Source organism: Dendropsophus ebraccatus, chromosome 15 (genome assembly GCF_027789765.1).
Source record: "Dendropsophus ebraccatus isolate aDenEbr1 chromosome 15, aDenEbr1.pat, whole genome shotgun sequence".
Classification (NCBI taxonomy): domain Eukaryota; kingdom Metazoa; phylum Chordata; class Amphibia; order Anura; family Hylidae; genus Dendropsophus; species Dendropsophus ebraccatus.
The window spans coordinates 30508361-30520738 of record NC_091468.1 but is presented as its reverse complement, the minus strand read 5'-3'; the positions used below and the strand labels follow the sequence as shown (position 1 = coordinate 30520738).

Here is a 12378-nt window from a genome sequence, read left to right as displayed (position 1 = left end):
CCGCTTAGCGAACTTAGGGCGCTCCAGAAGGCCATCTTTAGATTCATATGGGAGGGCAAGAGACATCGCATTCCTAAGTCAGTGATGCTGTGTAGTAAGGCGCAGGTGGGACTTGCAGTCCCTAACATACTGTACTATTACTGGGCTGCTCATCTTTGGCAAATCCCGGCGTGGTCCACCTACTTTGCTTATAGAAAATGGATGGAGATAGAAAAGATCTGTCTGGTGCCTTTCCACCCGAATTCTTTTCTATGGCACTCCTCTCCTCCCAGTGCTTCGCACTTGTCTCTCTTGGGCCCCATGAAATTTACCCTTCATGTCTGGTCCTCCTGCTCAGTGAAATTTAACCTCTTCTCTCCAATCTCTCCTCTTAACTCCTTCCTATACTTCCCCTCCTTCTCCTTGGGCTTGCAATCTCAAATGGTGCGGGTGTGGGGGACTAAACGACTCTTTCAATTCGCGGACATAGTCGACCCCCTTACGCGGACCATACTCTCATTTGATCGGTTGAAAGACAGATCGGACCTCCCCTCCACTGAACAGTTCACCTACCTGAGACTTCGCCACTTTATGCTGTCTCACCTGGGTTCTCTGACACTTTCCAAACCTACTGCGTTTGAACAGTTAGCTAGAACGGGAACATCCACGAAAAGACTTATCTCGGATATCTATCGCATTCTTAATTCTTCCTTGGAAGGAACCCAGGTCAGACATGCTTATATGACTAAGTGGGAGTCTGCCCTTGGCGTGCAGCTATCTCCGGAGAGGTGGGCAATAGTGTGGGAAAGGGCTTTAACCTCCTCGATCTGCACCACGTATAAGGAATCCCATTATAAGCTTTTGTTGATGTGGTACCACACTCCAGAACTCCTGAACAAACTAAATAGTAGTATTTCCCCTCAATGTTGGAGATGTATGGGGTCCCTCGGTACTCCCTATCACATCTTCTGGGAATGCCCCCTCATTCGGACACTTTGGAATGAAGTGTGCACCATGCCGTCGGCAGTCCTTCAAGTGGAGGTTCCTACCGAACCAATAGTGTGTCTTCTTAACCTCTACCCCAAGACTATCAGAAAGAAAGCAGGGAAGTTATTGCTAGCAATATTAACCGCAGTGAAGACCCTGATAGCCAGGAGCTGGAAGCAGGCGAATCCTCCCTCAACTGTGTTAAGGCCCGAATAAGAGAAATAAGAGCCTTGGAAAGAATGACAGCCTCTTTGAATAACAAAATTGATCTTTTTGAGTCCGTATGGTCTTCTTGGGATTCATTCTGTGCATGAGATGATGATGAAGGTCAGGGTCCTTCCTCCCCCCTCATCCCCCCCCAAGTCGCTACCCCTCCCCACTCCCCCTGTCTTGTCAGTGTTCATAGTGTCTGATGAGTTTGTCTCTCCATTAAAACTTTTCAGTCCCCATGGTGTGCTGGTTTGAATTGTTTCGTTCCCATAGGTTGATTTCTTCTTGCCTCTTTTTGCGTCCCCGTGTGGGGTCTACTGGCTGGACTACTAGAACCGGCCATACTACCGTTGATACCGTTGCTCAAGAGGGAAGTGTGTTTACTAAGTAGTATTAGTTTACTGACATATGCCATACTGCTTGTATACTATGCTATACTTACACTGTTTTGTCTTTGTGAAAAAATCTAATAAAAAATTACAATTTAAAAAAAGAAAAAAAAGAAAAAGGAAAGTGATCAACTCAGATCAAACAAGACGTCACCTAAGAGTCATTCATTGGAGTTTTCAGTGTTTTGAAGAACATTATAAGGTTGAGGTGCCCTGAGCTAATTTTTTTTTCCCAAGGTGGAAAAGGTTGGGAAACACTGTTATAGACTGATTTATCCATATTGTAGATATGTTCATCAGTTAGTAGCTGTATTTACTGTTAACCCATCCCAATAATACTACTGAAAAAAGGGTTGAGAAAACCTTGAAACACTAGTGTTTTTATATATAATCCACAGTGATGAGTATTAAATGTCATCTATATCTTTGAAAACTAATGCACTGAAAGTTTGTTTTCTGCATGTATAGGGTGCATCTGTCCTGCGAATTCTCAGCCAACAAGGATAGACACTTGCAGAGCTCAACAATAGGAGCAACATCACCTGGAGAGCACATTGGCGGAGTGTAAGGATGGCACCAACGACATGGAGATAACACCACTCGTACCGATCAGAAAACCGATACAAAAGCAACGCCGATTGGAGACAGAGTGGAGCAGGCAGTGAGGATTTTCAGAAGCATCAGGATGTGCTGCAGACAAACAGCCCAATTCATGTAAGAGAAACCTATTGCACACAAAGTTAGATTATGGGTGGGGATCGGACATGGATAAACCTTGGAGTCATGGCTCGGGCCAGATAGAATAAAAAAAGAAAAGTTAACTGTGAGTTGACATCACTCGTGAGTTACAGGATATAAGTGCACTTTCATAATTTGTTCAGTTTGCATTAAATTATGAGAGTATGACAATTTGTTACAGTAAATGCATTAAACATGTACTTTGGGCTGTTTTACTGTGGCTGCTCAAGTTGCACTAAAAAAAGGCCTAGGGCCAGCTTAATCCTGGAGCCAACTGTGCACATTGTAATTGTGACTTAGGGTCTGTTCACGCGTACAGACTCGCTGTGTAAAACTCGCATAGAACTCGCATAAAAGAAGCTGCGTTTTTTGTGGTGTTGAACTTGCCTGTGAAAATCATGTGAAAATCAAAACTCGCATGTAAAAATAGCACCAAACATGCAGCGAGAATACACACATACATTGACTTGATAGCAAGCAGTATCGCTGTGAATTTATGTGAGAGAAACTCACAGCGATAAATACGCAGCGAGTCTGTACGTGTGAACAGAGCCTTAAAAAGGGGTACTGCACCGATTTTTGTCTTTCAAATCAACTGGTGTCAGAAAGTTATAGAGATTAGTGATTTACTTCTATTTAAAAATCCCCAGTCTTCCAGTACTTATCAGCTGCTGTATGTCCAGCAAGAAGTTATGTATTTTTTCCAGTATGACACAGTACTCTCTGCTGCCACCTCTGTCCATGTCAGGAACTGTCCAGAGCAGTACAGGTTTTCTATGGGGATTTCCTATTGCTCTGGAAAGTTCCCAACATGGACAGAGGTGGCAGCAGAGAGCACTGTATTAGAATGGAAAGAATACACCACTTCCTGCAGGATATACAGCAGATGATAAGTAGTGGAACACTAGAGATTTAGAAATAGCCCAATACCAATATCCCTATGATATATAACCCTTTTACAATGGCGAGCCAGGCCCAAACTGTTTTGAATTTGTTTCTGTGTTTTGTTCTGGTGAACTTAGATAGGTGGAGGGGCGCGGAAAGGTAACAGAGGTACATGGCAGAGTGTTATACTTTGCGCTTAATCCTTGAAGTTCGGACAGGTAACACAATTTCATTTAGGACTGAGCACAGATCATGATTAAAGCAGAGAACCTATTTTTGTAAGCTATGTTGGTATTGGCATATAGTCACTATATCATACACCGGTGCTAGGCAGCAGGGCGGGGACAGGTAACATAGGTACACAAGAGTCTGTTCCCTGAATGAACCTCAGTTGTCTGGTCCCATGAAAGACACTATTCTAAAGCTGGTGCCACATGTAGCAATGTGCAGGTGCACACTCCCGTGCCCCCTGTTGGTGATCAGGTAATGATAAAAGTAAACAGACCAATGACAATCAATGTCAGAGGAGAAGGGTGTTCTGGGTCTATAGAGATCAGGCAAAAGTCACCCAAGCTTCCATAACCCGGGCAGATAATTAGGAAACTGTAGGGTTGGGAAAGGGGGGAGACAGATCAATATGGAGCACATACCACCTCCCTTTTCATGTAATTTATTGGAAGTGTATTAATGTTTCTCTAGTTTTGTCTTTCAGGGAAAAATGAACTTGAGTAAAGGGAATCCTGATGGTGTGCAGCTTAAAGGAGAAGTCCGGCCAAAATTATTTTTTTATATGTTATTACTTATGGAAAGTTATACAATTTTCTAATGTACATTCATTATGGGAAATGCTCATATACTGCTATTTCCCTTAATTTAGTGTATCAGGAAGTGTTAGAATTATCTTCGAAGCAGTGACCGCTGCCACCGCCGCTCACACAGGGGCTGCTTTTCATGCCCCCCGCCGCTCCCCCTCCTCCTCTCGGCTTCAAACTTACTATCGCGCCGCTGATTCCCCGCCGCCCGCGCCGCTCCTCACTACCCGCCCGCTCGTTCGCACACCCCGTTCCTCACACTATCTGGCCGCCGCTCTCTGCTCTTGCATGCCGGCCGCGTCAGCCCGCCCCCACCCCGGCCGGGAGCATGGCGCTTCCTGGTGTCCCCGGCCGGGGTGGGGGCGGGCTGACGCGGCTGGCATGCAAGAGCAGAGAGCGGCGGCCAGATAGTGTGAGGAATGGGGCGTGCAAACGGGCGGGCGGGTAGTGAGGAGCGGCGCGAATCAGCGGCGCGATAGTAAGTTTGAAGCCGGGAGGAGGAGGGGGAGCGGCGGGGGGCATGAAAAGCAGCCCCTGTGTGAGCGCCGGTGGCAGCGGCGCGGGCGGTGATAGGGATAGCAAAAGGTACTACTCCCCCATTATCTGCAGATAATGGGGGAGTAGTACTTTGTATATGTTCCCAGCACCGAGCAGGGAGGGAGGGAGGGGGGAGGTAGATAGCACCTCTCTCCCTCCCTGCTCGGTGCCCAGCAAATGTATTAATTGAATACATTTATGGGATACTTTGGGGATCAAGGACACTTGCTCCCCAAAGTATTCCATAAATGTATTCATGAAGTCACAAAAGTATAGTGCATAACATTACATTACATACACTGTAATTCCTATGGAGTGTCCAGCAGGGGCGCACTATATATAGAAGTCAATGGTACTCATTGACTTCTATATATAGAGCGCCCCCTGCTGGACACTCCATAGGAATTACACCTTTTGTCGTGATGTCACTGCTTCAGAGATAATTCTAACACTTCCTGATACACTAAATTAAGGGAAATAGCAGTATATGAGCATTTCCCATAATTAATGTACATTAGAAAATTGTATAACTTTCCATAAGTAATAACATATAAAAAAAATAATTTTGGCCGGACTTCTCCTTTAACTTTATTTTTCTTTGCAGGCAATAACCAGGTGTCAGAGGACCTTATGACATTTTTATATTTTTAAGGGAAAGCCTCTATACTGAATTATAAGCAGTCAGGTGGGCTAAATTCTAAATTACATTTTTGTTCCTCCCAACACCTGTACTGGCAATCTGTCACTAAATGAATGAGTTAGTTGCCATTGCGGAGGGAGGCTGTGGACTATCACACCTATCGGTGGATGAAGTCGGCTGTAAACAAATCTTAGTCACATGTTTGCATTCTACTATGCTCAGCTTTACACATCCTTGTAATGTGTTTCTCAATGGCAACATGTTTAATGATTTTAAACAGATTGCATGCTCCTTGAAAACCATCAAATACAAATGTGGATGGAATAAGGTATACTAAGCAGCATTCAATCTGAATTTTTATTTGTCCTATGACAGACATTGTCTGCAACTTTGTGATATAAAGGTACTGACGTAGAAAGGATGCAATATATAATACCAAAGCAGCATCAGTACAAGGAGATACAGTGGTGTCTTGGATTACGAGCATAATTCGTTCCGGGTCAGTGCTTGTAATCCAAATCCACTCTTAAACCAAAGCAAATTTTCTCATAAGAAATCACTGATCTGCAGACAATTGGTTCCACACCCCAAAAATAATGATTTATTATTCTGAATAACATGTAAAACAGATGAGACTGCAGGGAGTATAGAATGAATGAGCGGGTCAGATGTGGGCACATAAAAGCAGCACTCTCTGTCCTGAGAAAGAGGGGTTACAGCTAGGAGAGATTACCTCCACAGTCCTGTCCCCTGATACAAGCCCCAGCCTAAAGTGGATCTGATATGATTTTAGAAGGCGAGGAAGACTTCCTGGGTCAGAGTTCAGGGCTGTAGACCACGCTATGCAGACCATGCCCCTCCTCCACTCGCGCTCCCACCCAGTACAGGTGCAATGCTCTTAAACCAAGTTACAATTTTAAAAACTGTGAGCTCTTAAACCAAAACACTCTTAAAGCAAGTTACTCCTAAACCAAGCTACCACTGTTTATGTATTGTCAAAGAGTTGAAACATTTATCTGACAAAAACAAAACAAAACTGGATGAACGTTACATTAATAGTTCTATATTCGTATTACCTGGGTTAACTCCCTTATCATTGCATTTAATGCTTATTATGTTACATTTGTTTTACTCTGTGTTCTCTTTTTAATTCTTTCACTGTAGTTTTGCTAAACTCTAATGTTTTTCAACAGTGTAAATGGATTGGAGTGTGCATGTAGGACAAATGTCAAGGTGAGGGAGAGATAGTTACCCTACCAGTGGCCCAGAGAGCTGTATGCACAGATATAGTATCAGGTGTTATTGTCCTCAGGCCCATAATACATGGTGTTATGCTGCATTGTATTCTAGCTGGGATGCATCTCACTAATAAGATGACACAAATGTCTATGCATCTGGAAGTATCTTATTACACAGTCATTACAGACAGTGGAAGACCAAGGAGAATGGACATCTTTCCCCGTATACTTTGGGCTTGTTATTACCTCTTTTCTCAATTTTCTCGACACATGCCGGTGGCCGGGCGGGGAGTCAGCCATCAGATAGTGTAAAGTTTGCCCGGACCCGGAAGAAGCAGGAGGGGGGAGCAGAGGGGGATGATAGCTGCACAGTGATGAGCGGCTCCCCCTGTGCGGCAGCATCAGCAGTGGCGGCAATTTCAGCCATATAACCCAGCTACTACCTCCCATCACCTGCTCATGCTATGAGCAGGTGATGAGACTAGTAGTTGAGTGTAGTCCAGAGCGGCGGCGGGCGTTCGGTAGCGGTGGGGGTTCGGCAGGCTTACTGTGATGTACTGATTGATTACATTTATGGAATATTTTGGGGAGCAAGGGGACACTATTTGGGGACACTTGCTTCCCAAAGTATTCCAAAAATGCATTCAATGAAAAACATTGTATATTACATTTACATACACATCCATTGTAATTCCAATGGAGTGTCCAGCAGGGGCGCACTATATATATAGAAGTCAATGGTACTCATTGACTTCTATATATAGTGCGCCCCTGCTGGACAGTCCATTGTAATTACACCCCCGGTTCGTGACGTCTCGGTTTTTTAGAGAATCTGAAGTCTCCCTGATCTACTTAATTAAGGGAAATAGTCCTATATGTGCATTTCCCATAATTAATGTACATTAGAAATTTGTCTAACTTTCCGTAAGTAATAACATATTAAAAAATAGTTTTGGCCGGACTTCTCCTTTAAATCTGTTGGGCCATGGGAGGTCACACCCCCTGTCACCAAGCCCACTAAATTTAGGGAAAGCAGCATAGAAAGGATTACAAAGTGCAAAATATTGTGCAAAATGTTACTTCTGCAGAAATATAGGACTTTTGTATGCCAGGAAACTGGCACAATAACAATAAATTCCACCAAAGTTGTTTAGGAAACTGACAAATCAATTGGGTGAATGCCAACTAATACATAGAAATCCATTACTGTGCATACAGACAATATATGTTACAGGTATTATTCTAGTGATTTTCTCCTCTGCTTTTACACATTTCTGAAATTAATACTTTGTCACTCACCATTTTCCTGTGCAAATCGAGAAGCTTCCAAAAATGTGACTTCACGATCTGCATCTAAGTCTTTTTTGTTCCCGCAAAGGATTATTACAATGTTCTGACTGGCCAGCATTCTAGCGTCTGTCAGCCAGTTGGTGAGGGCATTGTAAGTTTCTCGACTGTATTTGGGAAAAGAAAACAGATTCAATGGTAAATATGTTTATTTGATATAATTGTATACTCCTATACAATGACAACAAAATACCACGGCATATATAATTGGTCCTTCATTAGTCCCAATTTAAAGCGTAACTGTCATGTTTTTTGTTTTATTGCAGAAATCAGTAGTATAAGCGATTTTAAGAAACTCTGTAATAGGTTTTATTAGCCAAAAAAGCCTCCTTCTGTACTCAAGAAGCAATCCCCCAGCCTCCCCCCCTGACTTCTTATCTGTGCATTATCAGGCAAACACGTCTTCATTACAGAGAAGCCAGTGAAGACGGGCTCTGCTCTCTCCATTCTGTGCCTATGAAGGGGGGAGGGGCCGAGGGAGATGAGGGAGCAGGAAGAGGTGAAATGAAGGTCAGCTGTTTGTAGACTGTCTGGGCACCTAAAACGCTAATTTCAGGGGTCAGAAAGGTTAGTGCTTATCTATGAACTTACTGAGAGAAGACTGCAGAAATCCTCCCTGCTCATTCACTCCTCTCAGCCCCTCCCCTCTCCATAGCCACATAATGGAGACAAAAATCCTGCTTTATTTGATGTGAGGGGGGAGCCTGGGAGATTGCTTTTTCAGTACAGAAGGAAACTCTTTTAGTACATAAAACCTATTACAGAGTTTCTTAAAATCGCTTGTACTATAGATATTTATTGTTTTCAGAAAAATGACCCTGAAATGACAGTTACGCTTTAACCCCTTCCCACGTACAAGATTTTTGGCAATTTATAACATTTCAAATTTAAAGAGTCATAACATGTATGTTTTTCCATATAATGAGCCATATTATTATTGACATTTTACCTTGTGATGTCATAAACAAGTAAAGCACCAGCAGCCCCTCTGTAATAGCTCCGTGTAACAGATCTAGGCATAAAACAGATATAAAATTTAGGATACAACAATAATGTGGGGTGGTCTTTCATATTGATAACTGTATATTGTTATACTAATGGTATAATGGACACTAAGCACACACAACCACTAAGGGTCCTTCTACACGGGCTGATGGGGGCCCAATAATAAATGTAAACAAGCGACGATCTGTTTGACACTCTGAAAGCTGGAGCACGCAGGACCCGGGGAGAAGCAGAGCGTAAGAGGAGCCCTGCAGCATGGATACAGTTTGGAAATAATCATCGCTATTGCACGCAGCGATGCACAGTCGGCGCCCGACAATTAGAGGTCCAAACCTATATCAACAATCAGCCGTTGTCATCGGCTGATCGTTGTGTTTATTACAAGGAGCGATAATCGGCCGCATAGGCCGGATTCGGCCAATTATCGTTCGGAGTAACAGAGCCCTATGACTAGACAATAGAGATGAGCAAATTTACAGTACAACACAAAGGACCCTATCCTGGTTCGCATACAACCAGATGTGCTCCTTCCTGCGAGCGTCCTCAGTTGTCTCCTCTACCTTTCCTGACTGCACTGACTTCGACAATTGGGTTCTCTCCTCTGAGGGAGGCACAGGGAATCTTTCGAGAATGTACTTATCGCTCCTCGCTTTAAGCAATGATGAGCGTGCCTCGTTTTTTACAGCTTGAGAAAGGGACCTTGCTGTCACTTTCTCGGCGGATGATGTACTGAAAATCTGTACGTTCTCTCATGGTTTGCCCCTCGATGCACACTCAAAGGAGAAAAATTATAAAATGTTATCTCGATGGTACCGCTGCCCTCAGCTATTACATCGTATGTACCCTGACGTGTCTGACAGGTGCTGGAGGTGCCACACTGCAGAGGGATCAATACTGCATATTTGGTGGGAGTGCCCTGCGATTCAATCTTCTTGGGAGGGCATATTTAAAATATACGAAGCCTATTCTGGTAAGGTGGTCACTCATACCCCTCAACTGGCTTTGCTCTCCCTCCTGCCGGGGACCTTGGCATCCTAAAAGAAGGGCATTCTGCGACACATGCTGGCAGCGGCTAGGACGGTATTACCGCGCCACTGGAAATCCACGGTGACACCTTCTCTGTCTGAATGGCACAGGGAAATGCGTGCTTTGCAGTAGGCAGAGGAACTGGTAGCCGAGGCATATGACTGTTTCGGGAAGTTCTCTAAGGTATGGACTGCATGGATTCTTTTTGAAAGCTCCCCCTCTTTCTCTCAGCTTTTGACTTGAACTGTTGCTTCAGGTCTGTAGCGGACCTCATGTTGCTATGGTTGGCTAGTGACTGCGACACCTGTTGGGTGTGTGGCTACCCTAACTTCACCCCCTTTCCTCAGCTTTCCTTTTGTATCTCCCCCCTTCCCCCCCCCCTTTTTTTTCCCCTCTTCTGGTGTACTTTGTTGTCCTGTCTTTTAGTATGTTCGTTTAATGTGGATGCGAGGACAAGGCAATGTTCATGCTCGTTACCCCTTGTGTTTACTCGTTGCCGTTCGGGGGATCTGTCTTGCTAAGGTATATATCAACATTTTCTGCTGGGTAAATGTTCAACCTTATGTTCTTAATTTCCTATCTGTTGTTGGAGGAGGCCCTTCATCAGAGTACACATGTTCCTTCTCCTCGCATAAGTTTCCCTCATGATGTAATACTTCTTTCTGTTTTATACATTTGCCATGACATTCTTGTGTAAGCATTTATGTTCCCCTTTTCTTTGTATATGTGTTATTTGAAAAATTAATAAAATAAGAGTTAAAAAGCTTGCTGCTTTTGAAGTCCATGCTGTGCTGTGCTGCTCCTCCCTGGGTGTCTGGAAAAGATGGATTCAGTCTTAGGAAAGTTTTTCCAGGACTGGCTCCAGCTTTTCCAAGCACTCAGGGCGAATCGGCATAGACTTCAAAGGCAGATTGCTGATTGAAGTGGATTGCCAAGCTAACAAGGTAATTCACTTCGTTTGCACTGTAAATTCGCTCATCTGTACTAGGCAACATCAAATGAAAAGACCCAGATTTATCAATTTCTTAGAAAAAAAATGAAGCAATTTGTCCATCATGAAGATCAGTGTAGTATGCTATATACAGCACCGATCAATGAGATTGGCGCTCCATTGGTCTGGTCTGACCAGATCAATAGAATACAAGCCGGGATCAACTTCATTCCAATGCTGAGGCCCGGGCCGGTAAGATGAAGTCCCCACTAGACACCAGGGAAAGGCGCACAGAAGACTTTTAAATGCAGTTGTCATATTTGAAAGCTGCATTTAACAGTCTTATTTGCGGGAGCGGCGATCGGTCCTGGGCTGTAGATAGCAGTCTGGATCGTGACAGTTCAGAGCGACGAGATGGTGTAAATGTACGTCATCCGTCGTTAATGGGTTAACATTCTTGATCATTTCATTTAGTCCATTAGGGGTTAAATGTGCATAAATAAAAAATCCAATAAGATTCACAATTGATGAGTTGCTGGAATCTATTCACCCTATTCTGAGGGATGTGCTGCAAGATTATGAGCGAATTTACAGTGCAAACGAAGCAAACTGCTTTGTTAGCTCGGCAATCTGCTTTTTAGCCAGCTGCTTTCGAAGTACATGCTGTTCCGTGCCACGCCACCCCGGGTGTCTGGAAAAACTCCAACCCTGGGGCAGAGCAGCACAGACTTCAAAGGCAGCTGATAAGCAAGATTGCCGAGCTAACAAAGCTATTTGCTTCCTTTGTACTTTAACTTCCCTCATCTCTAATTATGAGTTTACGGGAGTCTGGTTTACTGTCATGCTTCAAAAAATAATCTTTACATAAACTATGTTTCAGAAAAGTATTTTTTATGTTAGCCCTCTGCTTGTTCATATGGGACAGCACAGTCTGAATCATGTGGTCCACGTATTGCAATGCCCACAAGGGCATTGAAGCATATACACAGCGCTCTTGGGTCTAATAACATGTCACCTAAGGATTAGGTTATGTTCTTACATGGGGGTATTCATTTCATTTTGGAGCACAATGTTTTTTCTTTGAGGGGGATGTCTATCACCAGGTGAGTTTTGCCTTTATGGACCATTTTGAATCGGCTGTCATCACACAGTCCCTCACTTACCTTAGACATGCCCTTTTTTTTTTACTGTTAACAGAAGTTGAGGAAAAAAAGGCTTTGGGTACAATAATTCCAGCGCTGCCAATGAATGCAAGAGGAATGCACCGAAGTAGTAAAAAGCAAATATGTACTTTATTCAAAGTAGGCACGAGGTTGACATGTTTCGGGAGGCACTCTCCCTTCCTCAGAACAAATGTGCATACACAATGAGAGCCAGATCAAGGTTTAAAAACAGTAAAAGCCCGCCAAACCCGCCCACTAAAGAGAGGGGGGGGGGAATTGAAATGACAGGAGACCAGGGACGGACTGGGCCACCGGAGAGTCGGGGACCCCGGTGGGCCCTCCCCCCTTTGAACTGGTGGTGGGCCTCCTGTTTAGCATCTCCCTATGATCGGGAGATCAAGGGGCCCTCTGCTGCCATCCACGCTGTTTAAGTGATGAGAGAATAGCAGCAGGGCCCGTTATTTCACTTCACCACTGTAAAGTCACACACC

The 12378-nt window shown here is 44.0% G+C and overlaps 1 protein-coding gene across 3 annotated transcripts in view; it reads right to left on the bottom strand.

Moving 5' to 3' along the window:
* The window catches only part of LOC138774572 (ras-related protein Rab-4A), a 149982-nt gene that overhangs the window by 73837 nt on the left and 63767 nt on the right, over window positions 1–12378 (bottom strand). For all 3 annotated transcript variants that reach the window (XM_069955580.1, XM_069955577.1, XM_069955578.1), the window contains 2 exons: window positions 8712–8774; window positions 7715–7869 (listed from right to left, as the gene is read on the bottom strand). In XM_069955580.1, the coding sequence (XP_069811681.1) occupies window positions 7715–7869; window positions 8712–8774 (218 nt within the window). The remainder of the gene's footprint in view (window positions 1–7714; window positions 7870–8711; window positions 8775–12378) is intronic.